Source organism: Monodelphis domestica, chromosome 1 (assembly GCF_027887165.1).
Source record: "Monodelphis domestica isolate mMonDom1 chromosome 1, mMonDom1.pri, whole genome shotgun sequence".
In the NCBI taxonomy this organism is placed as follows: Eukaryota; Metazoa; Chordata; class Mammalia; order Didelphimorphia; family Didelphidae; genus Monodelphis; species Monodelphis domestica.
This window is the reverse complement of record NC_077227.1, coordinates 111,962,560-111,990,443: the sequence shown is the minus strand read 5'-3', so window position 1 is coordinate 111,990,443 and position 27,884 is coordinate 111,962,560. Positions and strand designations below refer to the sequence as shown.

At 38.7% G+C, this 27,884-nt stretch overlaps 2 protein-coding genes across 8 annotated transcripts in view; one reads left to right on the top strand and one right to left on the bottom strand.

The window, feature by feature from the left end:
- Window positions 1-2,837: 2,837 nt before the first annotated feature.
- SFR1 (SWI5 dependent homologous recombination repair protein 1) lies at window positions 2,838-12,364 on the top strand. Of its 3 annotated transcripts, none has more exons than XM_007479071.3 (4): window positions 2,838-3,050; window positions 3,446-3,562; window positions 5,789-6,199; window positions 11,950-12,364. In XM_007479071.3, the coding sequence occupies exons 2-4, from the start codon at window positions 3,467-3,469 to the stop codon at window positions 12,139-12,141; spliced, it is 699 nt and encodes a 232-aa protein (XP_007479133.1). In that variant the 5' UTR covers window positions 2,838-3,050; window positions 3,446-3,466; the 3' UTR covers window positions 12,142-12,364. The 3 variants fall into 3 exon arrangements, with proteins under 3 accessions (XP_007479133.1, XP_007479134.1, XP_016282990.1); XM_007479072.3 differs by having other exon boundaries at window positions 2,864-3,016; XM_016427504.2 differs by lacking the exons at window positions 2,838-3,050; window positions 3,446-3,562 and adding an exon at window positions 3,065-3,391.
- A 2,080-nt stretch (window positions 12,365-14,444) lies between these two features.
- The window catches only part of LOC100619090 (cilia- and flagella-associated protein 43-like), a 273,713-nt gene continuing 260,273 nt past the window's right edge, over window positions 14,445-27,884 (bottom strand). For all 5 annotated transcript variants that reach the window (XM_056804363.1, XM_056804374.1, XM_056804366.1 and 2 more), the window contains 5 exons: window positions 22,354-22,513; window positions 21,078-21,242; window positions 16,664-16,744; window positions 15,036-15,189; window positions 14,445-14,820 (listed from right to left, as the gene is read on the bottom strand). In XM_056804363.1, coding sequence (XP_056660341.1) covers window positions 14,654-14,820; window positions 15,036-15,189; window positions 16,664-16,744; window positions 21,078-21,242; window positions 22,354-22,513 — 727 coding nt within the window. In that variant the 3' untranslated portion in view covers window positions 14,445-14,653. The remainder of the gene's footprint in view (window positions 14,821-15,035; window positions 15,190-16,663; window positions 16,745-21,077; window positions 21,243-22,353; window positions 22,514-27,884) is intronic.

Here is a 27,884-nt window from a genome sequence, read left to right as displayed (position 1 = left end):
CTCCCAATCAATCATATTTCCGATTCCCCCAGTTCCCCAAATTCTATTGTTCCTCAGAGTTGTCACCTAGCATAGTGATACTCTCATGGATATGTCCCCAGAGTCCCAGGGTATAGGTCCTGTAAAGTTATGGGCACTGGGCACTGGCCAAATTTGGGCATTTCCTTTTCCTAATTATAGACTTGTTTGGTTTTTTTTTCTGACTACTTAAGTAGTTCTGTGTTTTTTCCAAGTTAACACATTTCTGAAATCCTAGTTCCATTGTCCTCTGGAATATCATATTCCATGTCCTCTGATTCTTTAATGTTGAAACTGCCAAATTTTGTGTTACCCTAACATAATATTTGAATTGTTTCTTTTTAGCTGGTTGCAATATTTTCTCCTTGACCTGGGATCTGGAATTTGGCTATACTATTCCTGGGAGTTATTCTTTTAGAATCTCAGGAGTTGATTGGTGAATTCTTTCAATTTCTAATTTACCCAATAGTCCTAAAATTTCAGGGCAGTTTTCCTTGATAAGTTCTTGAAAGATGATGTCTAAGCTTTTTTTTGATCATGATTTATAGGTAGCCAATACTCAGATTATCTCTTCTGGGTTGATTTTCCAGGTCAATTGCTTTTCATAAATATTTCACATTTTCTTCAATTTTTCCATTCTTTGACTTTATTTCTTTTTTTTTTTTATGTCTCATGGAATCATTAGTTTCCATGTGCCCAATTCTAATTTTGATTTTCTTTAGTGAGCTTTTTTATACCTCCTTTTTTATTTGGTCAATTCTAGTTGTTTTTAAAAAGTTCTTTTCCTTAGTGAATTTTTGTACCTCTTTTTTCCATTTGGCCAATTCTGCTTTTTCATGGAGTTCTCTTCAGTTGATTTTTCAGCCTCTTTTACCAGTTGGCCTATTCTGTTTTTTAAGACATTAATTTATTTGGTATCTTTTTGTGCCTCCTTTCCCAAGTTATTAATTTTTTTCATGATTTTCCTGTATCATTCTCATTTCTTTCCCCAATATTTCTTCTACCTCTCTAATTTTCAAATCCAATTCCCATTTTTCTTAGAGGATTTGAATGTAGCAATATTAACTTTGTTGTCTTCTTCTGAGTTGTGTTTTGGTCATCCCTGTCACCAAAATAACCATATTGAGTTTCTTTTTTTGTTATTTGCTCATTTTCAGCCCTTTTCCTTTAATTAAAAAAAAAAATTAGGCTCCACAACTGTGGTGAAGGGAGCTCTTTTCTAAACAGGAGATTCTTTTTGCAGCTGCCTTCAGAGCTAGCTCTGGGGATTGATCTGTTTTCAGTTCTTCCAAGGTGGTATGATGTAAGGAGAAGTATGTTTAATATTCTCTGGGCCTATGCTCCTGTCTGTGAATAACCATAAGCACTCTTTTCCCACCTTGGAACTGTGTCCAGGGTTGTCTGGATTCCTCTGTGGGCACAGGGGCTGGTTTGTGCTGGTCCTCCTCCTTCACAGGACTTCACCGTGGATCTGTATAGGAGCAATGCCACAAGAGACTTGTATCCACAACTGACAAATGTATCCCTATCTACCCCCCTCCGCCCCCCCCCCTACTGCTTCTGGCTGAAGGAAATCTTTGCTGCTCATGCAGCTGCCCCCAAGGCATGTTGGGGAGCGGCTTTGTGTTCAGCTTCCACTCTAGTGCTGTAGATTTTCTGTGCCAGCTTTGGCTTTCTAAGTTGTTTGGGGCTGAAAATTTATTTCACCCAGTCTTTGTGGGGTTGTGTTACTTTAGAATTCCATTTTGAGGCTGCCATATCCTAATTGTTTGGAGGGTCTATGTATCTTCTCTGCCATTTTGTTAAGACCTGATTTGAATTCAGATTTTCCAGACTCCAGCCTTGGGTTTTATCCAGGCACCACCCAGCTGCTCCATACTACCCAAGGACATTAATTCTCATGAAGTTTAGATTTAATCCTAAAAACATTAGGAAAGGGGGCAGCTGGGTAGCTCAGTGGATTGAGAGCCAGGCCTAGAGGTCCTAGGTTCAAATCTGGCCTCAGACACTTCCCAGTTGTGTGACCCTGGGCAAGTTACTTGACCCCCATTGCCTAGCCCTTACCTCTCTTCTGCCTTGGAGCCAGTATTGACTCCAAAAGGGAAGGTAAAGGTTTAAAAAAACCCATTAGGAAGCCACGGGAGTTTATGGAGGGGGAAGGGCAGCTGATCTCATAGGGATATGGGGGATTTCCTGGGGGAATGGCAGGGAGAAGGTATTTAGGGGAGTCCAAGTCCCGCTGAGAGGCCCTGACCTAGGCCATGGTTTCTGTGTTTGGAGAGAAGGGGAGGTCTTGTGGAAGGGAGGGAATGAGGGAGAGGGAAGAATGGGGGATGGCTTTGGTCAAGGACCCATTTGAAGAAAAGCTATGGAGGCTTTGTGAATGGAGTGAAGGTTTTCTCTCAACCACCCTGAGGCAGAGGATTTGGGTTCTGATCCTGTCTTTGAGGCAATGGGTCTCTTGGTCCTTGAGAAGGTCACCCAGTGCCTCAGTTTTCTGCTCTGTAACAACCGCTCTAAGTGGAAGCTGAACTTTAAATGGAGGGGATGATTTAACTTGGCATAGCTTTGGGAATGCATTCACTAAGACACAGGGTTGCTGAACTGGGTATGGGGGTAAGGGTGGGGTGGAACGAGGCCAAGAAAACAACCTACCAGTCCCACTTGGGTAGCTGCTTTTTGCATGTCTGGTGGGAATCCCGAAAGCAACAAAAAGCCACGCCCCCTGCCACTGACCCAACCACGATTCTCCCTTCTACTTGTCCCGCCCCTCCCACGCGGCAGACCAATGGCGTCTCTTTCCTAGTTTGCTCCAGTTCCCGCCACACCAGAAGGAGATAGGAGGCGGTAGCGGCCGACTGCAACTTTCACCTCAGCGCGCCTGCGCAAAGGGAGCCCGCCTGTGAGCCCAGGGAAGAGGAGGAGGGCTGCTCTTCCCCTCCCCATCCCAAATCTGAGCTCCCCGAAGCGCCGCCTCTCACTCCTCTGTCTTGCTCAGGTGTGGACCTCGGACCCTGGTTCGGACGCTGGAGGTATCCTCGCTCCCGAGCCGTGGCCCCAGTCCCTCCCAGATATGAAAGCCGGAGTCGCCTTCCCTCGGGATTGGGCTCTCCCTAGAGCTTCGGGCCCTCACTTCGGGAGCGCGGCTTTGGATTCTCGGGGGCCGAACGTGATTCCGGGCACAGGGTCCGGAGGGTCGGAAAGCCTGAGGGGATACGGGATGATGGGGAGACGCGGCCCCCAAAAGCTCGGGATACAGGCACCCACGGAGGACTCTGTCCTCGGCCGGCACTAGTACTAATAGCTCTGCTAATGAGTAATTCCGGCTAGGAACCGAAGCTTCCGAGGACCCAGGACTGGGAGAGTTGGTGTGGTTTGTAGTCTAATGTGTTTTCAGCTTCCTCTTCTGCGTCTGTTTTGTTTCTAGAGCACACGCTCCATTCCCAAGATGGAAATTCCATCAGATAAAACTCCAGCCTTGCCTGCTACCCCCAAGGCCAGTGAGACTGTAGCAGTTTCTCAGAGTCATAGTTCAGGGAAACAGGTATGAACGTTCGCCTTCATCAGATTTACCCAGGACCAGGGACTTTCAGAATTGGTGGTACCTAGAGGTTTCCAAGATCCCAGAAGGGGCCTTTGTCTTAATCCTGGCATTCAAGGCCCCCAGTCTGCTTTTCCCGTTCTAAGCCATTTTCCCTGTAAGATGACCAGATAGGTGAATAGCAGCTACTTCAACCCACTGGTTTTACCGAGTAGGAAACGGGTTCATTGGAGGTGAAGTGACTTGCCTGAGACTTCAAGGAGAAGTTGGATTTGAATTCGGGTCCCCTGACTCCAAAGCCTTATATACTCCCATGGCCCTTTCTTTTCCTGATGCCATCATCCATCCTTGGAAAATCTGCTACTTAAGTCCCTTTTCTTTCTTCAAGAACTAGTTCTTGATATTTCATCCAGGAAATCTGTTTCCTCATCTAGGAACCCTGAAAGCCGGCCACCCACATCTGGCCCCTTACAGCATTTTCCTGAAACACTCATTTGCATTTTTATACTTTTTCTTGTGACATTTGTAATTGTCCTCCCCCCCACCCCTTCCCTTCCTTCCCCTTAACTCTTTAGAGTTTGGAGGCAGCAGTTAGGTCAGTGAATAGAGAGGGATGGGCTCAGTTCTGACCTGAGTTCAAATCCAGCCACAGACAGATCCTGGGCAGATCATTTCACCTCTGCCAATTTCTTCCACATAAAAATGGATAATGGGGTTGTGGTGAGGATCAAATGAGATATGTTTGTAAAGTGCTTAGCACAGTACTTGTCACAAGGGTGCTCTATAAATGCTTATCTACCCCTGCCTAGGAGCAGAATACAGGTCAGATGTTTTGTCTTCTGTCTAGTACTTTCAGTTCAGTAAAAAGCATCTGTTCTTTGCATCATAATAACAACCGACCTGTGTGTATATATATGTGCATTCAGCCAGTCTGCAAACATTTATTAAGCACCTATTAGGTTTTAGGCATTGGGCCAAAGCCTGGGGATACAAAAAGAAATAAAAAACAGCCCTTTCCCTGAAGATCACAATCTAATGGGAGAGACAACTAACAGAAGTGTATTTGCAAGCTTTATTCAGTATAAATAGGAAATAATTAACAGAGGGACACAATACGAATATAGGCACTGTGTGCATGTGTATAGATATAGTGTTTATATGTATATAGTATATATGTGTATATAAGTTTAAGATTACATATTTAGCATTTTAAGACTATAGATAAAGACTTTTTAAAGATTTGCAAAGTGCTTTAACTCTAGTAGAGGAGAATATATACATCTTGAGGGCAGGGACTTATAAAATTATTTAGATGCTTAAAATGGTCTTTTATTTATTCTTTTATTCCTTAAAACAACACTATATTTCTATAAGTGCTATCTCCACTTAAAAACTGATTTTACTCTGGTTACACAGCTATTAAGTGTTAGAAGCTATATTTGAACTGGAGATTATCCTTATTTAATGCCCAGCACTCACTCCACTATAGTAAAGCACAATGCTTCTTCAGTAAATATTTGACTGGATCACCGAAAGTTTCTGTTGTATAGCGTAATATTTAAAGTAAGTTGTAGGATTTAAAAGTAAAAAAAAAACTTTAGAAATTTTATTTTACAAAAGGAAAAATTTGGGCTCCAAGAAATTAAAGGATTTGCCAAAGTCATAGGCAATAAATAGAATTTAAGCCTACTGCTTTTCTTATATCATGATGCCTTTCTTTAAATACTTCCTCACACTTGACTAAAAATGATCAATTGTTATTTTTTGGAAGCTGGATAACTACTTTTGTCAATATTGACAGATATTTCTTTGTCATATGCTGAACTACTAGGATTATGTGCTTGACTAGGATCCTTTTCAGAATTTGTGGCTTTTTTCTTTCTAAATGAAAGAATTTTACTTTTTGAGTGCTTTCTTGAATCAGTTTTGTGAATTAATAAAATTTCACCTTTAAAATGAGTCAGTTAAAATGTGAGAAGAACTTATTTTGAAGTTTCAGCAGGAAAGAGTACATCTCATTCTGTAACTGTACTAGGAAACAATGTGACTCCCATTACATAGATTTTAAGTCTCCCTCCTCTAAATTAAGGGGGAATAGCTGTAGTATACCAGGGTGTAGAGAGACAATGCATCTGACAACTAGTGGTATTTACCACATAAGTGAAACATTATTTCAGTGACTATTTACATTTTTGAAAGTTTTAATGTTGGTTTTGGTTCCTTCTTTAGCTGATGAGTGCAACACTTAGAGAACGGCTAAAGAAAACAAGAAGTTCATTTAATTCCTGTTATGCCCTGGCAAAACGGGTTAAAGGAGATACTGAAGAAAATAACTCTACCGTTTCAAAGAGAGCAACATCTTCCTCTGATGGAAGCTGCTCTGGCTCTTCAGAAAACTGTAAAAACATGGAAAAAGCAGAAGAAAGTCTCTGTTTGAAAGACCCCTTGAAGGATGTTGATGTTTATAGAAGTGAATCTCTTGAATTAAGTGGCCTACCAGATAATCTCCCAGTGGTTTCAGAAGGTCATAGCATTGGCAAGAAAGAATTGCTTGAAGAAAAGATGAAATTGTTGAAGCAAGTTCAAGAGAAGGAAGAGCTTCTTCGAAGACTAAAATTGACCAAAATGTATAGGTCAAAGGTGAGAACACTGAGATTGGTTGCATAGACACCGAGGTGGCCTCTCCATTCCTGTCTTTCACTAAATGTCTTCTTCCATCTCCCCACATCCAAATAGTTGTCAGCTCCTCTTGTTTCTATCTTCCAGACATCCTTTGAATAAGTCCCTTTTTCCTAAGGCTTCTGCCACACTGGTACAATCCTTAATCAACTTATTCTTGGTCTGATGTGAAATGGCTCATTAGTTGGGTTCTCTGTCTTTTCTTTTCCCATTCTAACCTCTCATCTGGAAAATGGATCTACATAAGATATAGGCCCTCTCATACCCTCTATTACTCTGCTCCGTTTGCTTCCCATCGCCTGTGGGACCAAATACAAAATCCTCATTCAAAGCTCTTCATCCTCTAAGCCTTTCCCCAATTTCCTAGTCGTCTTCTTCCTTACTTCCAGTGGCCTCAGCCTCCTTGTTTTTCCTTGAACAAGATTCCATTTCTCATACTCCAGGCATTTTTGCTGACTGTCCCCATGCCTGAAATATTCTTACACCTCATTTCTATTCCTTTCTTCCTTGGCTTCTGTCAGGTCTCAGCTAAAGACTCAGCTTCAGCAAAAAGCCTTTCCTCCTAGTCCTTAATCTTTGTGCTTTTCCTCTGAGACTAACCCATCTTTTTTTTTTTTTGGTAAACTCTTTTGTAAGTAGTTGTTTACATATTTTCTTCCCCATTGGACTGTGAGCTGCTTTAGGGAAGAATTGTTTTTTGCCTTTGTATTCTCAGGGTTTAGCCCAGTGCCTGGTTCTTGGTGGACATTTAATAAATGCTAGTTGACTTCATTGATAATCCTTCTCCTAGAGGAGGATGTAGTCCTGGAAGTATGGTCCTTGCCTAGAGCAGGTGATTTCTTAAAGTTCCTTTGTTCTTTTCAACTAGACTCATAAAGAAGTTTATATTACTTCTCCAAACCCCCTATGACTGGACTATTTGCAGTAAAGTGCATACCTTGTTTTTAAGGTCAACACCTTGAATTCATTTGTTCAAAATATTACCTTTTGGGAGGCAACTAGGGGATTCAGTGGATTGAGAGCCAGGCCCAGACATCAGGAGATCCTGGGTTCAAATTGTGAAGCTAGGATTAACTCTCCCCTTGTCTATTTTTAGCTAATTAAATCAAGAACTTAAAGTACCCCTACTTAACACTAAGTAAGAGAGTTCAGAGTCACTTACTAGATTAAACTCACACCTCCAAAGGCCATTGCATGCCCCCCAATCCCAGTCAGTGCTAGGCAAATTGAAAAACTGCCATTAGTTCTGTGAAGAAGGGGGAGCAACAGGAAGTGACAAGAAGTGATATGGAAAAAGGAATATAAAAAGAAGAGACCAAATGGTCTAGATTCATTCCTTCCTGGCATCTGGAGATATTGGTTCTGGAGATTCATTCCTTTCCTGACTTCTGGAGAGATTGGTTCCAGAGATTCATTCCCTTCCTGACATTTGGAGTGAGTGGCTTAAGATCCCTGCCATGGCTTGGAGGAGACCTTTTCTCTGGATCACGAGTTGGCTTGCTAGGTGAGGCTGAGATTCTTCCTTTGGCTTTGGAGGAGGCTACATTGGTGGAACTCTGGCTGAAACCATCACCAGGACCTCTGGCTGAGGATTACTGGGAAATCTACATGGAGTTCAGACTTGGGATGGCCTGGGCACTGGAGCAGCACTTAGGGTGGTAGGCTAGACAATTTTCTTAGCTTCTTACAATTTTTCACTTTTGCTCTTTGTAAATAAATATGTTAAAAGTCATTTTGACTTAAGCTATAACATTTTAAAATCAGTAACCAGAATAATACTTTAGAATTCTCATATTTAGCATAAAACCCTCAATTTACACTCTTACAAAATCCAGCCTCAGACATTCACTATCAGTATGACCCTGGGCAAGTCACTTAATGCCAATTGCTTAGTCCTTACTGCTCTTCTCCCTTGGAATCAGTGCACAATATTGATCCTTAAGATGGAAGGTAAGTGTTTAAAAAAAACAATTGTTACCTTTTGCTTTTGTTTAGATGAATTTTCTTATGCATCTCTATTTTTTTTCCAAATTCTTTAGTCTCTTTTTCAGCCTTTACCATGATTTGGAGAGATTCTCCAATGTACACAGACATATCTAGTCTAGTGTTTGGCTTATTTCTTCTTTGGGACCTCTGATCTGAATAAATATCCCAATTTCATCTTTTTAAAAGTTTTGTTTCTTTTTTGAGTTTCTTACTAATTTGATTATCTTTTGGGGATATGTAGAATTCAGCTTTTTCAAATCTTCATTTTTTCTTTTACTGCTTATTATGTTGTGGCTTTTTTTCTGGAATGCCTACTCAGTTTGCCTTCTTTCATGGCAAAGAGAATTTTTGTGGCCAGAAGAGACCAAAATTCACTAAGTTCATCTCTTTCCTTTTACAGATGAGAAATCAGAAGCCCACAGAGGGCAAATGACTTTTCCAGGGTCACACAGCTAGTGAGTGTCTGAAGCACTCTGGTTATCCTGACTCCAGGTTTAGTGTGCTTTCTGTTGTACCTCTTTACAGATTCACTATTGGTTTTTCTGTGTGGAGATGTACTAGACCTTTTCTTTTTCTGTTATTCTCAGAAATTTTGTCAGGCTTTCTTTTTTTTCTCTTTCCCCTTCCAGTGTTGCTCTTTGCATGTTTTCTCTTGCCTGGATCCCTGGGTCTAGGCAGTCTTAGCTCCATGACTTGGAGCTGGGTTTGGCTATGTAGAAATATCTCCAGGACATAATAACAATCTGTTATATGGGCCCTTTTCCCCATGGACATGGAGTGTTATTCACTGCTGTGTTTTTCCTTCTTTTCCTTTCCAATCCTGAGTTGCATTTCCTTTGCATAGTGGGCAAAAATCTATGTTTTCCATCTGTAATAGGTGTGAGAGTCGGGCTAAGGCTCTTTCACAAAGAATAGGCTTTACCCACCACAGGTGACTTTTGAAATATTCTTGTCACATTATTTTCAGGAAAACTTGGAGTGGTTAGGGTGAGTGGGAATTTTTAATTAGTTCGGTCCTTTGTAGTTGTTTCAGAATGCTTCACCTGATAGAGATTTTAATTGTGGTTCAAAAATAGAAACCCTGGTCTCAAGCCACCTTCTTCATTGGCTAATAGTGGTACAGTGGATGGAGCATCAGGCATGGAGTCAGGAAGATCTAAGTTCAAATGTGACCTCAGACACTTACTGACTCTGTGACCCTGGGCAAGTCACTTAACCTCTGTTTGCCTCAGTTTCCTTCTTTGTAGAATGGGTAAAATACCTACCTCCCAGAATTGTTGTGAGGATCAAATGAGATAATCATGAAGCACTTAGTACAGTGCCTGTTACATACTAAATACTATATAAATGTTAGTTATATTATCATTATTCCTGAGCCCCTGTCTTCAATAGGCAGCAAACCCAGGCCTTCCCCCCCAAAATCTTTAGTTTCTTAGTCAGGACTTTCACAATCTTTACTATTGCTTGGGGTTCCTTTGGTCACTATCATTTGTTCTCTTCTTGAATTGCCAGTCTTGGGAAGTTCTTTATTATGTCTTGGTAAATAATCCAGAAATACAGCAAACAGACCTCTATTGGTAGTATGGGGGGAAAAGGAACTGCCTCAGCAGGAAAGCACTAAACACCAGCATGCATTTCTTTTTCTTGACCTATCAGTCAGTCTGTAAACATTCATGAAATCAGTAAACATTTATTTTGTGCCAGGCACGATGCTCTGGGGATATTAGGTTACTATGATCACTAACTCTTCTGTGTGTTGATTTCTTGACCTATTCCACTGATCCACTACTCTCTCTTATAGCCAGTACCAGATGGCTTTGATGATTTATACTGTATATATTTTCATATATCCTTGTATCCCTCATTAGAATTTACATTTCTTTAGGGTAGAAATGTTTTTTATTCTAAAAGCTTTTTCCCTCAGCATTTAGCATGGTTCCTAGCTTATCACTATGTAACATTGTGTCTTTGGAAAACTTGAATCCAATGATCTTTTTTTATCCTCATTTCTTAATTTTGACCACTTCTTTTCTTCTCAATAAGTTCTGAGTTTTTGTGATGTTCTCCTGATCATCGTTCTATTCATCTGTTACTTCTTGGTTCATTTATGTTCCACCCTAAAGCCATGGGTGTTCTGCTAGAACTCTCATAGATCATCATCTTTTTTCCTTTGATACTTTCTCCCTTGGCGATTTCATTGTCTCCCATAGGTTCAATTAAATTCTTTATGCAGATTAACTAGGGTCCTTTATCACTGGCACCACTACAACTACTGCTACCACCACCATTACCGTCACTACCGTGACCATGACACTGACGCCACACTGTAGACACCTCACCTCAGTAGGTCCAAAAATGACTTTTTCTTATTTTCCCAACTTCCCCATTTTTCAAGGTTACATATTCTTTCAATCATTTAGTATCACAACTTCAGACTCATTATACTTCGTTTTCCCATTCCTTAGATCCAGTCCAGTTTCTTAGTTTCCTTCTCTCCTCAGATGACTTCTACTCAATTTCATATCCTTATAGACTTAGTTTCTTAGTTTTGTCCCTTTCCAGTTCAAGTCGTTCCACAGAGCTACTAAAACAATCTTCATGATCAGCAATTATTGCCATTTCCCTGTTTAAGAATTGATTTTTGCCTCTAGGATAGACCCACCTTCCCTGAATATATCAATCCATCTCATGCCTCTGGTTTATTATTTTCTGTTTCTTACATCACCGTTACTTTCCCCAATATCCCTCTGCCTTCCCAGAGTCATTCCATGGGACAAGTAGTATTTTTTAGAAGGGGAAAAAAGTCAGCACAACTGATTGATACATTGAAAAATCCCCCAAATGTATGTAATATGTAATTTCTGCAGACTTCCCACTCCCAGGATGGTGTAGATGGGAAGTAAGTGTCTTCTCATTGCTTCATTCAGGTCCTGCTTTGTGCCTTTTCACAAACAACATACTCCCCCCCCAATTTCCTGTTTTACTTCCAAGGCTAACCTTATGTGCCACCTCCTGAAGCGAAATTAGGAGTGCTCACATTCCTTCTTAAATTATCACCTATCCGCTTACATTCTCCAACCTAGAGGTTTGAAAGATGTAAACAGATGCATGCCCTGAGAGTAGGGACTATTTTTCCTTTTGTCTTTGTACCCCAAGTATTTAAAGTCTTATTGTACTGGATGTTTGGGTTTTTCTTTCATTTTTTATTTTGAAACCTTATCATGATTAAAAATGGAAGAAATAAGAGAATTGAAAGATGTTTCTTGAGCCTGCTCTCCCAGACTATTTTGTATATTATTATTAATTTTGTATTTATGCTTTACATTTTTTACATTTTTTTTTAAACTCTCACCTTCTGCCAATAAAACTATGTATTGGTTCCAAGGCAGAAGAGTGGTAAGGGCTAGGCAGTGGGGGTTAGGTGACTTACCCAGGGTCACAGAGCTAGGAAGTGTCTGAGGCCAGATTTGAACCTAGGACCTCCCATCTCTAGGCCTGGCTCTCAATCCAGCTTTATACATTCTTAAAAGTATTTGTTGTATCTCCCATTAGAATGTAAGCTCCTTTTGAGCAGAAATATTTTCATACTTGTAAACCCAGCACAGTGCTTGGCACATAATAAGCCCTTCAAATATTTGGTTGAATAACTTCTGTTAATATTGTCTGTTTTTAAAAATTGTGTAATTAGACATAACGTACTTTGATAATTTTCTTTTCCTCTTTAGAATGACCTTTCACACTTGCAATCATTAATAAAGAAGTGGAGAAATAGCAGCCAGCTGCTGCTTTTTGAGCTGCAATCAACATTATCTGTGGAGAACAAGAAACTAAGCCTTACTCAGTTGATAGACAGCTATGGACTAGAAGACCAGTTACTACATTACAATAGAATTGAAGAAGAATTTACAGATTTTTAATTCAGATTATTTTCAAAAATCTGCTTTTGAGAAGGAAGGATAGCTGAACTCAAGGATATTTCTGAATGTAAACAAAAAAATACTCCTAGAGAAAGCATAAAAATTATTGTCGTTTAAATTGATTGGAACGGTACATTGTGATGAAGTAAAATGTGAACCATATTAGTTCTGTGATAAAAATTAGTCAAAGAAAAAAATAAAAATAAAAATGTTTCTAAAGCAATCTCAATTATTTCTGTCAATTCATGTTTAAATTTTTTTTTTTCTAAAACCAGACTATTTCCAAATCCCTTCTAATTTCCTTCCAAATCCAGTGTGTTCCCAGAGTCTGTCTCTTGAAACAGTTTTGGGGCAGCTATGTATCACACTGGAGAGAGGGCCAGGCCTGCAGTTAACAGGGCCCAGTTTCACATCTGGCCTCAGATACTTCTTAGCTATGTGGGCAAGTCCCTTAACTTTAATTGAAGGTAGGGGTTTGAGAAAAACAAAACTACTTTAAGTTCTTATTTCCAACCTGAACTATGTTATGGTTGGCAATTTGTGTTTCTAAAGCACAGCTGTAAATATGTCACACTTCTCTAAGTGGTTCCTTATTATCTACTGGCTTCCTGCTTCCAAGTCTGGCTTTTTATCCACAATACATGGTTAAGTGCGATTTCACTGGAAGCTTTGCTCTGATCCTTTGTTGTGGCTTAGAGGTGTGTCTTGGGCCATCTTGCAGCCTAGATAAGCCCCTAGTAGGTTCTATACCAAGTTAGGAAGATCTTAAATCTCACCCATAATTAGGTAAGGACAAAAAAAGGCTCACCACCACCTTGAGTGCAGAGTGATAAAATTTTTGACAACTTTGGAGACAAATCAATTATAGCTGATTATCAATCAGAGTATCCACAATGTCAAGAAATCATGGATCTTTGAAATATGTTAATTTTTACACAATTGCTTTCATGTGTGTTTTCTAAGCTCCCTTAATGAACCCAAGACTTGTATAAAACCATATGACAAAAGAAGAAAGCAATAGATTATTACATATCAAGAATGCATTTTATTCTAACAACCAAACTTGTGAAGCCTATGTTAGAATGAATCCAGACTCTAGTTGTAATCTGCTGTTGCTAAGATAGACTTACTGTCATTAAAAATTGATCAGTTTACTTTCTTATTGGTTAGAATAAGGTCTAATGTGTTTAATATTTTATTTTGAAAAATTTACTGAAGACAAACCCAAGATGGTGGATGGAGTAGTCAGAAACCCAGCTGAATTCTCATAACATTTCCTCTCAAAAACCACCTCAAATCAAATTCTGGAGCAGTTCCATCAACACAAGATTGATGTGAGATTATGTTCTTGCTTAAGACTACTTAGGAGGTGTGCAGGAAAGATCTGTGATATGAGGGTGGAAACTAGCCCCGAGTGTACTCTGTGAAAGCACTTGCAGCTGCCCTTGGTGGTGGCTACAGTGGTAGCAGCTGCTGAGCAGCAGCTTCAGAAGCTTTCAGCCCAGAAATGGTAAGAGGGTTGTAGGAATCTATGGTTGGACTAACTATAAGAGAATATGGTTAATTATGGAATTAATACAGCTCAAGTCAAAATGACTTTTTAGCAGCTTGATTTACAAAAAAGAGGGAAAGAGTGAAAGTAGAGAAATGTGAAAGAAGGTAAACTAAGAAGTCTCTCATCATCCTAAATGTTGCTCCAGTCTCCAGCTCAACCCACACAGGGCTTGTAAGGCTTGCTATTGAATTAAGCAAGGGTTCAACCTCTGAGACCTCCTCCAGGAAAGGGAACAAAACTCTCCAGAAGTCAGGAAAGGAGGGTTAGCTTTTTTTTTTTTTCACTCACCCAATCCAAAGTCCAAAGGGAGAAGATCCAAGAGCAGTCTTACCAGAAGCAGTTCAAGTGCCAAAGTTCCAGGTCTAAGTGAAGCTGAAGAACAAAGTCCGGAAGGAGAAGATCCTCAAACCCAAAAATTCATGATGGAGGCCTCAGAAGCAGTCTAAGAGCCACAGTCCCAGTCCAAGCTCCTCCATGCCCCCAGATTCAGGCCAAAGACTCCCTGAGAAGAAGTTCAGGCCCTTTAAATGGACCTTTCTTGAGGTCACTTTCTGTCCCTCCACTTTACAGGGACCAATTGCAGTCAAGTAAAGAAGGGAGGGCACAATAGGAGAGTAGAGACCCCATCTCTCCCTAGGTCACATCACCTTGCAATGAGATCTCTGAGTTGAAGTGTGGACATTTTAAATACTTTCTCAGCATAGATCCTTAAAAGATTTAATCTTACTCCTAAACAAAGATACACAGATAATATTTAACACTTTTATTTGTTAAGCACAAAATTTACATTTTTACAATCCTTTGGGAGGAGCTAAAAAATTTGTATTAAGGGCAGGTTTTAAAGGGGGAAAAGAAGCTACTTAGTTCTCTCACTGAAGAAAAGAAATTTCAAATGCCTGAGAACAGATTTCTTCATGATATCTGATATCTTCTGCCTCACAAATGTTGCTGGTATTTCTACATTTGAATAAGTGCAGGAAATGTTTTCATTCTTAATCTTTCAACCTCTGCCTGCAAAATTGAAATTTGTTCATACTGCTCTTTCGAAATATCGATTAGCTTTTGTTGTTGTAATACAGCCTCATAACGTTGCTTGGCAATTATTTCCCAGGTTAGCTTAGGTGCTGTTTAAAAAAAAAACCACAAAAAAGTGGGATTACTGTTCAAAATATTGAAGAAATGCCATTTGTTGTGACTAGATTAATAGTTTTTTTTAAAACATAAGAAACTTTGTGAATTGCTATAACAACATGTAAACTGTTGTGCAGCTTTTAAATCTGCTAGCCTGCTTAACTGTGGAAAGGCAATTATAACCCATTGTTAGCAAAAATTGGCTTACCAATTTTATGACAGATGTATTTTCTTTCAGTGATACACACCAGCTCTTCGTGTAAATTGCAACTTAGAATGTAATTTGCTGTATCTTTTTGGCTGACAGTTCTTTTCAGTTTCTTGAATAGTTGTGCATAGGTTTCCATATCTCTTTTGTGCTTCTAGAAATTTTACCATAACACCAATTACCCCCCACCCCCCAAAGAAAATAATGTGTGAAATAGGCATTGGAATTTACATGATGATACCCTTAAATTAAAAACATCCGTATTCTGATATATATGTGAATTGTCATTGATACAATATCAATGAAATACCCTCCATAACCCTGAAACCTGAAGCAATAAGACTAAAAACAGCCCAAAATGACTTTGTTGTTTTAATCTTAGTTTGATCTGACCATTAACAAATATTGAACATTTGCTTTGTGCAGGATGCATAGAAAAGATTGCAAACATTTTATTAGATACATGTTTTTCAAACACTAAGGCCATCCAGTTGGCTCTGAAGATAAGAACTATAGGATTGATGGGCACAAGGTCACTTACTCAGCAAAACTTTTCATGCACAGCTAAGAGCTACTGAGGTGGTTATCACCAATTACTAGATTTCCCAGATTGGCAATGGATTCTGTTTGCAGAACTGAAATTTCCTGCTCTCTCTAATCCATCTCTTTGCCTCATGTGATCTCTAATGTCTCCTCCCTTCCATCCCTCACTATTCTCCCAGTTACTCAAGCTTACTCTGATTTCTTTCTTATTTTTTAGTACAAAAATAAGCAGTTAATAAGTCCCTTCTCCCTCAGCTCTCCTGAATCAATTTCCCATTTTACCATGACTAAAATGCCTTCCACTTCTGCATCACAGAATCCCTCTTCAAACCATAGCTGAAGCACCCCTTCTACATTTGAAATCTTTCTGGATTCCCCCACAACTGCTAATGTCCTGTGCCTTCCTAACCTTGTACTTAACTATTTATTTTATTCCCTATATGTATTCTGTCTACATTTAAATACATACTTGTCTCCTACAATTTAATTTAAATTCATTAAGTGTTTGTTTCATCCTTTGTATTTGCTCAGCACATGGAGGTGCCTGATTAGTACTTGAATTTTTCATTGACTCACTCTACTCCCCTATGCCACATCTCAAAATCCCTCTAATTCTTCTCTTTTGGTCCATACTATACCAATGAAAACTTGACCAAGGTCAGCCCCTATAATCTGGACCCTTGATTCCAATCCTTGCCTTATCCTCCTATTTCTTACCCCATGGATTGTCTCCATTACCCTCTAATCTTTTGCTTATTGGTTCTTTCCTTGATGCCTGTAAACATATTATCCTCCATGAAATCTTACTTGCCACAAATTTTCCCTTGTGATTATTTATCTGTAGATAATATACATGTATCCCCCTCCTCCAGAGTAAACGTTCCTTGAAAGCAGAGATGGTTTCATTTTTGTCTTTGTATCTCCAGCAACTAAAGACATTTTTCCATATTAGGTACATCACAAATGTTAAAGTGAATTTAGATTCCTAATAGTTAAAATCTCCAATTTTGCTCTGAAAACTATTACAAGTATTAATTTCAGGATATTTTAAAATTTATATTTTATTTAGGAAGGTTGATTCTTACTTTATCTAAAACAGCAATAGTCTGCTCCATTAGCGAAGTCTGGTTGCCAATCATGAGATCATAATCCTGTTCTTTTAGGTACTAGGAAGAAGAAAGGTCATTGTTACTATAGATGTAAAAGTTCATATTCTTTGTTATTTTAGCTATTTTAATAATCAGATAACATGTCATTCTGTTCTGTATTGAAAGATATTGTTTATTTGCCATAATTTATTACCACCACCTTTAGATACTAATATTATATATAACAGCGATGGGATTTATATTTAACCACAACGACTCTAATTGGTAGCCCCAAAGTCCTGGTACTCATCTTCCACATACTACGTTTCAGGATGTCTTCATTGTCTCCAGAAACTCATCATCTTGCAAGATCACATCATCTCTGAAACTCAGACCTTGTGAATCTTAAAACTGCTCAGGGGGCAGCTGGGTATCTCAGTGGATTGAGAGCCAGATCTAGAGACAGGATTGGTTCAAATCTGGCCTCTGACACTTCCCAGCTGTGTGACCCTGGGCAAGTCACTTGACCCCCATTGCCTAGCTTACCACTCTTCTGCCTTGGAGCCAATACACAGTATTGACTCCAAGACGGAAGGTAAGGGTTTAAAAACAAAACAAAATTGCTCAGACTCTACTTCAGAAGATTTGATTAAGCTATTCCCCATTTTTAACAATGAAGGAACTTGGTCAGGAATGTATTGAGAACTTTTAAAATTACTCCACCCTACTCAGACAGTGCCTTAGGGGAAGATAAAGTTGCAAACTCCTGACTGAACAATGAAAAGTCCCTAACTCATACTTATAGTAAAGCTAGAACCTTAAGCTAGGTCTATTTTTAGATCTAATACAAAAAGGTGCTAAATACCTATAATAGTTAAATGAATCACTAAAAGGTCAAGCAACTTACAAAAGGCAAGCTTAACAAAAAGAGGTGTGAAGTACTCAATAGATTTAATCTAACCAGAGAAGGTGAGAACAAAAGAAGATGAGACCTAAGAATGGGCAGTCCTGGGAAAAAGTGTCTACTGTGATTGGTAGATGTGAAAATTTAGGGGAGGTGACATAAGAGAAAATTTCTTTAAAGGGAGAATTCAGTTCAGTTTGGAGTTAGTTCAGTTTGGAAGTTGAGTTGGAGTTGGAGTTCAGAGGTTTGGAGCTTGCTTGAAGACGATCTTGTGGTGAGTGATAAAGACTGACTTGCTCTCCCTTAGGCTCAGGCCTAGGTCATTTGGCTTAGGCCCTTTCTACTAGTCTCTCTCTCTCTCTCTCTCTCTCTCTCTTTCTCTCTCTCTCTCTCTCTCTCTCTCTCTCTCTCTCTCTCTCTCTCTCTCTCTCTCTCTCTCTCTCTCTCTCTCTCTCTCTCCTTCCCTTAATTCCTTCATTTATATTAATTAAATCTCCATAAAACCCAGTTGACTTGGGTATTTTCATATTTGGGAATTTTCCCATGGCGACCACTTAATTTTAGATTTTAAATCAAGATACTAAAAATTATCTTTACAGTTTGGCCGAAACCTTTACAGTTTTGGCAATTCACAGTCTTGGCAAACCACATTTTCTTGGTTATGACCTCCTCAATACTTCCTGCCCTTGAGGCCCCTCCCATCCTCTGATTGGACAGGGAAGAGGATGGACATTGGAGAACTTCCAAGCCCTCCATTTAAGGATAGGGCAGAGTGGCCATCTCATCCTTCTCCATACTGCTGTACTCCTCTGGATTTCATCCTGCCCTCAAGCCAGACATGTCTCCCTGACCTCCCCTTCACAACCTTCTTTTTATTTTGCTCTTTGATTATAAGCTCTTTGAAAACAGAGCCTATTGTGAAGATGGGATTGACTCTCCCTTTGCTTACTTTTAAATTTAATCAACCCAAAGCGAAGACACACCTACTGTTACAATCTCAATCCGCTGAGCTACCCAGCTGTCCCTTAAGATTAAAGGGAAGAAAAAGAAAAACTGCTGATTCCAATTTAACTTAAGGAGAAAGGAGAAGAGAGAAAAAGTTTTTTATACTCACGTGTTCTAGCAGCTGTGTCTTTAAGCCAAGTTTTTTGTTAAAAAAAAAAAGAGGGACTAAGTGGTGAGACGGTATATTAAAAAGGCAAGGAATTTCAGAAGTTTTATTGAGAGGATTCTTTAGACTCCCGTGTGGTCAGCCACAATGTTACAAGGGAATCACTTTAAAAGACTGATATATATTAATTTAAGGTCGCCAAGGAATTCAGCTATGTAATTCCTAAATGAAAACTCAAGTCAGCAGTAAATCTTTTATGGAGTTTAATTTCAATAGGAGTAAGAAAGGAATTAGAGATAGAGAGAGAGAAAAAGGGAGAGAAGGGAATAGGGCTTAAATACCACTTCTGTTTAGGCTGGGCCAAAAGGCCCAAGCCCTTAGATAGTTGGGGCAAAGAAAAGAGATCAGTCCCTATTACTCACGTGACCAGAATGGAGAAACAGTCTCAGAGGCCCCCACCTTCAGCTTCCTTCAGAGCAAGCTTCTCAGAGCACACCGCAACCACTCTGGCCAACTCCTCAACCCCCACCGAGTCTTCAGACCCCCCTGATCCTTAAGGAAACCATCCAAGTTGCCTCCCCTCAGTTCTCACATCTACCAATCACTGTCCATCAATTTCCCTGTGCCAATGGAGGCTCTAGCTTAACCCAGGACCGCCCAGAGGTTTTGCACATGTCTGTTGAAGGTCATATTTTCAAATAATTAAATCTTTGCTCCTTTGCTACAGCCCTTTCTAAATCCTGTTAACCTGAGTAGGGTAGAGATTGGAATAATTAAATTTTGATCTAGGCTGCAGCCCTTACTCAATCCTGTTAGGACTGAGTAGGGTGGAGATTGATTCCAAGTATCTCCATTGTATCAATTCTAAAATCAATCATGACTCAAAGAAATTCCTGTTCTATGCTTAAGCATAGGTCAAAGTCCTTTCCATTGTTCAGCAAAGGGTTTCTGTCCTAAAGTAATCTTAAGAAGGGAAGAGAAGGAACCTCCCATGCCAATGGGGTTCACATTCCAATAGTCAAGACCCACTATCAATAGGAAATTTTTCAAGTATGAAATTTCCCAATGGTGAAATTTCCAACATTTATAAGTCTAAGAAATTTTGAGGTTTACACTACTTAACACTAAGTAGGGGAGATTCACAAACCGCTTACTAAAGTGAGATACACCTCCAGAGGCAACTGACTGTTCCCTGGGCAGTGCTAAGCAAATTTAAAGACTGCAATTGTTCCCTGTAAAGTGGAGGAAGGGACAGGAAATGACATAAAGAACTATAAAAGATGATGAACTTCCTGTCCAGGAGGTCTTCATCCTTAATCTTTAGCTTGAAGGACCTCAAGCTGGCGACTTGAACTGCTTCTGGTAAGACTGCTCTTGGATCTTCCCCTTTAGATTGGGACTACAGTTTGGAGCTATGGCTTAGATGAGTGGAAAAAACTAACCCTCCTTTCCTGGCTTTTGGAGACATTAGCACCAGAGAGGTGTTCCTCTTGGAGGAGGCCACATGGGTGAAACTTGTTTAATTCATCACTGGGCCCTCCAGCTGGGGTTAACAAGCCTTTCTGGAGTGGAGCCAGGTGCCAGAGCAAATATTTAGTGTTAGGTTAGATACCTTCTCTACCCTCCCCTTTTACATTTCTCTGTCACTCTTTCCTTCTTTTTGTAAATAAAGCTGCTAAAAAGTCATTTTAACTGGAGCTGTATTAATTTTTAAAATTGGTGACCACATTTTCTTATATTTATTTAGTCCAACCATAAATTTAATCCCTACACTGGCCTTTGCCTATATTTTGTTTTCAGAGCATATTACAAATGCTTGATACATTGGTGCTTAATAAATATTTGTTAAATCTTACTCTTCTCTCACCCTACAAATATAATCAGTTATCAAATCAAATATGACTCCTTTCTATTCATGCAGTGTTACTTTAGCATAGGTTCTTATGGCCTCTTGGCCTAGACTATTGCCATGGACTCCTGATTGATTTCTTGGCTTTCCAGTCTATCCCCCTTCACACTGGTAACAAAAAGTGATTTTCCTAAAGTACAAATCCAACCATGTCACTCCTCTACCCAGTAAACTCCAGAAAATCCCAATTTTTTTCTAAGATAAATGACAAATTCTTCTGTTTAGCTTTTAAAACCTTTCACAATCTTGTCCAAACTTTTTTTTTTTACTTTCTCTTCTCATATTGTGTAGCCAAATTGGTCTTCTCTGTTCTTTGCATATGATATCCCATTTCCTATCTCCACACCTTTGCAAAGGTTGTTCCCCATGCCTGGAATGCCCATGTTCATCATTTCCATATCATCAGAGAGTCTGTCTTTTTCATCTCAAATGTCATCTTATATAATATGAAGCCATTCTACAATCTATATTTAAAAGAGCAATTTACCCTCTGATGAGCTTTTGAAAAAAACAGCTTCTGAATATCCCAAGCCTTTTTGTTTAGATCTTCCATTTCCATAACCATTTTTTTATGTTCCCAATCAATCTGAATTATTCCTTTATGATATTTTTTATTTTCTAACATGCTGGCAATTTTCCTTTGACCTTGGACCTTGAGGAGAAAAAATGACACATTCTGATGTTTAGATTATACAATTCTGCTCATTCTCGAGATGATTATACTGTTATAAAAATGTAATTCTTTGGAGGGGGTTGGCAAAGACTTAAACATTATTACAACATATCAGCCATACCAAAAAAAATCCCCAAAGATGATGAGTTAATATTTACATAGTGATTTATGGTTTGTAAAATGCCTTAAAATATCTCATTTTATCCTCACATCCACCCCTGGGAGGTAGGTACTATTACCACCCTATTTTATAGATGAGGAACCAGAGCCAAATAAGATAAATGACTTTCCCAAGGCCACACAGCTAGTTAAGTGTCTGGGGCTGGATTTGATCTCAGGTCTTCGTGACTCCAGGTCCAACTTTCCAGTACAACACCTCTAAAGGAAAAGTTGGATGAAAAGAAAAGTCCTTCCAGCCTCCAGGAGTTATGAAGAAGAAGCAACCTTAAAGGTACCTTCAAGAAAGTGTCTCCCACCCACATCAAAATTATATAAAATTCCTTGAGGTATATGATAGAGATAATTTGGTTCAGTGAACCTTTGATTTTTTAGTATCAACTCAGGTATAAAATAAGACATATATGAAAACACTGTTTGCCACTGTTATGGAAGATGTCCAATGATGGGTTCAAATTGAGGAAATATTGTAGATGCTGAGGTGCACACAATCATTTTTCAATTGGACTCTTCACTGGACTACAATAATATAATTGGAAGGAACAGAAAAGGGAAACTGAAAGCCATATGATTATAATCACCATTTGCCCTGGAGAAGAATTGAGAAAATGTACCTCCCTCACTTCTTTGCAGAAGTGGGCAAATATGGGGGCAGTACATTGTATATACTGCATGTTACTGATCTATTGGTTAGTTTTGCTCAACTCTCTCTTCATTTTTAAATCTATCACAAAGTATGGCTCACAGGTAGGAAGGGTGGGGTATACTAAGAAATAAAAGTGATATCAAAACAAAAGATAGCAATGAAATTTTTTTAAAGGAAAACAGAAGGGGGAAAGGTAACTAAACAAGGAAGAGCATTCTTATTTCATATAGCAATCACTGTTTTCTCTTCCTGAAAAGTCATAATTACCCGAATTATGTTATTCAGTTCCTCAATTATATTCCTGCTAACAAGAACACAATCTGTGAATTCTAACATAAAATGGAAATTTTCTGTTTCCACTTGCCCTTGTTTAAGGATGATTTGAATTGTCAAATCTGTCTGATGATTAGTTTTATCCCTCTGTAATCTAAAATGAAAAAGAATAAGAATGAGTTGGAATTATTACTGTTTTTTACATGTAGTTTACTCAGTATATAAGAATAAAGAGTGCAAGTTTTTCTCTCCAAAGTTACCTTGTAGTTCATTGGATTAATGTATTCGACATACCTATGTCCCATATGATCATGTTGTCTCCCTTATTATAATGCTAGTTCCTTTAGGAGAAAGACTCTTGCTTCTAATCTTTGTGTTCAGTGCTCAGTGCAGTTTCTGGCACAAACTAGGTGCATAATAAATACTTGCTGATTGATTAAAGTCATGTTAAGCCACTTACATTATATATATACATATGACTAGAAATGATCAAATTGCTAAGTAATTTGATTGTTTTTCTTATAATGAAGCTTTAATGATTGATCATGAGATTCTTATAGTAATAAATGTGTATAGTAACTATAATTGTAGATCCATTAAATTTTATGAACATAGGGAAAAAATGAAGCAGAGTTGGGGCAATTATTTCCTACTGTGAAGACTGGATATAGCTATTTCCTGATTGTAACAATGAAGATACTTAGTTTAAAAAAATCAGGAATGTCTTGGGAACTTTAAATTACTCCACCCTACTTAGACATACTTTAGGGGAAGATAAAGTTGTAATCTCTTGATTGAACAATGAAGGTACTTAACTCTTACCTTATAGTGAAGCTAGAACTTTAAGTTAAGTCTATTTTAAGATCTTAATACAAAAAGATGTTAAGTAACTATGAAGGTTAAATTAATCACAAAAAGGTCAAGTACATAACAAAAGGTGAACTTAACAAAGAAGTGTTAAGTAACTCTAAAGATATAATCTAATCAAAAGAAGATGAGAACTAAAAGAATGGGCAGTCCGAGAGAAAAGCCTTTGATGTGATTGGTAGATGTGAAAATTTAGAGGAGGAGACACAAAGGTGAAAGATCTATATATTTGGATCACTTCCTCTCTCTGGCAACCTTTGCGGTGGAGAATTGGCTGATAGCAGTGTGCTGGCCTTTTGGCATCTTAGTGTGGCTACAAGCAATTGTCAGGTTTGGTGGTGAGTTTCCTTTACTTTCCAACTTTATCCTCTTAGAAGCCTCTAATCTTCTTCAGAGACCTAGAGGCAGGGATTTTAAACTCCCCCTGGCACAGGCCAGGTAGGAGACATCCTATATCCTCTTCCCTCCTTCTCCTTAAATTCCCTCCCTCTATATTAATTAGATTACCATAAATTTCCAGACTTACTTGGGTATTTTATTTGGGATTTTCCCCAGAGATAAATTAACTCTAGATTTTAAGTCACAACCCTAAAATTATCTTTACAGTCTAGCTAATCCACAAAGATTGTGACCAAGACCCTCAAATTTCTGTGAAATCTCCTTTCTTTCTTTCTTTCTTTCTTTCTTTCTTTCTTTCTTTCTTTCTTTCTTTCTTTCTTTCTTTCTTTCTTTCTTTCTTTCTTTCTTTCTTTCTTTCTTTCTTTCTTTCTTTCTTTCTTTCTTTCTTTCTTTCTTTCTCAAGTCAGCCTTTTAAACAGTTTGAAGCACAGCTGCGAGAGCAAGTGAGTATAAAACATTTTTATTTCTCTCATTTCTCCTTAATTTGAATTGAACACAGCTGTTTTTTTTTTTAAACCAAAAAAGTGGCAGGACTAGGGAAGCTGTTTTCCTTTACTTCAGGGAACAAATAACTTTAGGCGACCTTCACTAACAATACTGCCTAGATTACTCTTAATTAGGAGTGAGGGAGACCTTGTCCTGCTCCCCACATGTTTTGTGAAGCCAGCTAGGAAAATAATTACAAATTTGTAATTATTTTCCTAGCCGGCTTCACACACACACACACACACACATATATATATATATATAAATGAATACTACATTCGACATTTATATGGAACAGTTGATGATTTAGGGACATTGATGAATTCAGGATACCTCCAATTGTTCATGTTATTAGGTAATGTCATTTTTGTACTCCTCAGTACTATGTTAAGAGATGCTAAAATACAAAAAATTATGCAAAAAATCTGGAGATAAAACACAGGAAAAAATAGAAAAAATTGAGGCTAAAATACAGGAGAACATACAAGTCCAATTGGAAAATTTTAAATGCTTCTTATTGGATCAATTGGCAAACATCCACCACACCAAAAACAAGTCTGAACCTGACAGACATGTTACTGAACCTCAAAATGAGGGAATTCCCTTCCCCAAAATGGAGATGGAAAATACCCTTCCTATAGCTCAGTTAACAGACTTGTTATCTCATGGTCTACAAATCTTGGCTGAACTTAATCCCCATGACCCTTCTCCTGAAATCCCAGTTTCTCCTGTTCCTTCTGCCCAAAAAACAATTCCAGCCCCAAGGAAATCTCATCCTTCTAAAGAAACTCATCTTAGTCAAACTGACCAACAGGTACCAAATTCAATTAGAGGCCTGTTTCCTCTAAGAGAAGTATCTGAAATAAGACACAATGGGGATGTGGTGACTTTAAGGCACACTATACCGTTTAGTCCCCAAGAAATAAATGAATTTACATGAAATATTCTCACATATGAACAAGATCCCTTTCTAGTAACAAAAAAGATGACCGACATATTTTTTCAACATAATTCGTCTTACAAAGACATTGAGAACTTGCTACAGGCTTTTTTAACTGAATGTGAAAAAAATAAAATAATTGCTCATGTCAACAAAACCCGGGAGCACAATGCAGCACACTGGCCATCTCAGGGTCCCAAATGGGACTATAACAACTCTGAGGATTGTTTACAACTATAACGTTGTAGAGAGGCCATCTTAACAGAAATGAGAGTATACAGACAGTAGAGATAGGTGGACAGAATTTGAAAGAATTAAACAAAACGAGGAAGAGACACCCTTCAGATTCATGGACAGAACAATTGAGTTTGGGGATAGATACCTGGATTTTGACCTATCTAAAGAAACTTGCAGAAGACAACTTAGAAGGCACTTTGTCAATACCTCTTACAAAGTGATTAGAGATTATTTTAGAACATATTGCCCAAGATGGCTGGAGATGAACCTTGAAGAGTTGCAGAAACCATCTCTATATGTTTCAAAGAGAAACAAAGAAAAGGAGGAAGAAAATAATAATCTCATGGAGGAAACAAAGAAAGAATTGAGATATTTAAAAGATATGATTACTAAACTGGACAGTGGGCATGATACTCAACCAATGGCACTTGCCCCTCTACAGGAATCTAATTATTGATCTGTTACCTGCCAATTCTTTGAGAAGAAGGGCCACAGAATGGTAGAGTTTGGAACTTTACTCAAGGCACTCAGAAGGAATCTGCAGTTTAATAACAACTACAGAAGTGATAATTATAGAAATGACTATAATATTGATAATGGAAACCACAACTTTATGAATGAAAACTATAGGAATAGATATTAGGAAAATGATAATTCAAACCAAATGACTACACAGCAACATAATTTAAGTGGTGCTCATCTAAAAAATACTTGGGGTACTAATGCCCCTCGGGAGGGGGTGCCCTTCAGGGGGATGCTCAAGGAACTTACCAAATACAATGAAGGTGTCTGGGGGGGAGGGGCTGGGGCACAGAAATCAGAGGATACAACCTTTATTTTCTGGACCCTGATGTCCTATGGTAGTCCCTATCCACTGCCCTCCCTATACTAATGAACCCCATGTTACCTTAAAGGTGGGTAACTCCTCTTATGATTGTATTTTAGACACTGGAGCTTCCAGGTCTGTGTTAAAGAGTACACCTGATTTATATTGTTATTCCATTGGCACAGAGAGTGTAATGGGAGTGTCAGGAATACCCCAAAGAGTTTAAAAACTTTCCCCTAGAATTGTGTCTGTAGGACCCCTAGAGGTACAACATTCCTTCCTTTTGATGCCTGACTCCCCTTTAAATTTGCTGGGGAGGGACCTTCTATGCAAACTCAGAGCCACAATAACTTGCTCCCCAGATGGTTCCTTATCATTGGAAGTACCTGAGGAATCTTTAATTTACTCCCTGTAATTCTCTCAAAGAGTCAGGAGGGAAAGAACATCCCACTTTTGTAATACCTGCAGATATACTGGAGTCTCTTTGGGCTACATCTTCTTCCAATGTAGGCTTACTTAAGTCAGCTGTTCCTGTGCAGATAAACACTAAATCTAATCCACCTCCTTCCATTCCTCAGTATCCCCTCTCAAAAGAGGCAATTGAGGGTATTACTCTAGTAATAAACTCATTACTTGGCCAGGGAATAACAATCCCTTGTAAATCTGAATATCCTGCCCATTAAAAAACCAAAAAGGGGACCCAATGGCAAGCACCTCTATATATTCGTACAGGATCTGAGGGCTGTGAATAACCACGTTATAGACACTCCATAGTATCCAACATATATATGATTATTTCTTCTATTCTTAGCACAGCTACATACTTTACAGTAGTAGACTTGTGCTCAGCCTTCTTTTCCATACCCAAACATGAGAACTCCAGACATATCTTTGCTTTCACCTGGAAGGGCTCCAAGTACACATGGAGTCATCTGCCACAAGGGTCCATGGAAAACCTGAGTTTATTTGTACAAATTTTGAGCCAAGACACAGATAATATAACATTTAAAAATAGCAAATTAATCAAATACATAGATGATCTACTCTTGGCTTCAACAGATGCAGAAGCATGTCAGGAAGATAGTAAACACCTTCTTTTGGAATTGCACAAAAGGGGACATAAGATCTCAAAGGATAAAGTTCAGTGGTGTCTCCCTAAAGTAGTATACTTGGGATTTGTCCTGACTGCAGGTTCCCGCTTTATTTCTCCAAAATGAATTGAAAATATTCCAAATTTAAGTGCTCCTACCACTAAGAAACAGTTGAGAGCAATTTTAGGAGCAACAGAGTTTTGTAGACAATGGGTTCCTTGGTATGGGGAAATTACTAAACCCCTTATAGTACTGACAAGGGATTCGGTCCCTGAACCGCTCAAATTAGAGCCAGAACACTTGTCAACTCTATCAGATCTAAAACAGGCTATCCTGTCTGCCTCTGTTATAGGCATCTCAGATTACAATAATCCATTTACTTTATATGTACATGAATGAAGAGGGGTAACTTCAGGTGTTTTAACTCAGACTTTGGGACCTTCTCAGCACCCAGTTGCTTATTATTCTGCCCAACTGGACCCAGTAGCATCAAGAGCATCACCATGTCTTAGAGGAGTAGCTGCTATAGTCTTACTAGTAACAAAAACTGTTGATCTAGTATTGGGATGCCCATTAACAATTATGTGCCCACATGAGGTAGAAGCATTGTTGCTAAGGCATAGAACATGGGCATTCTTGGATCAGAGAATTACAAGGTATGACATAACCTTGTTAAATA

What these genes read in the sequence shown, in the direction of transcription:
- SFR1 (XM_007479071.3), top strand. Translation starts at nt 3,467, where the DNA reads ATGGAAATTCCATCAGATAAAACTCCAGCCTTGCCTGCTACCCCCAAG. An exon ending in GTCATAGTTCAGGGAAACAG is followed by an intron (nt 3,563 to 5,788) that starts GTATGAACGTTC and finishes TTCCTTCTTTAG; the next exon opens with CTGATGAGTGCAACACTTAG. An exon ending in CCAAAATGTATAGGTCAAAG is followed by an intron (nt 6,200 to 11,949) that starts GTGAGAACACTG and finishes TTTCCTCTTTAG; the next exon opens with AATGACCTTTCACACTTGCA.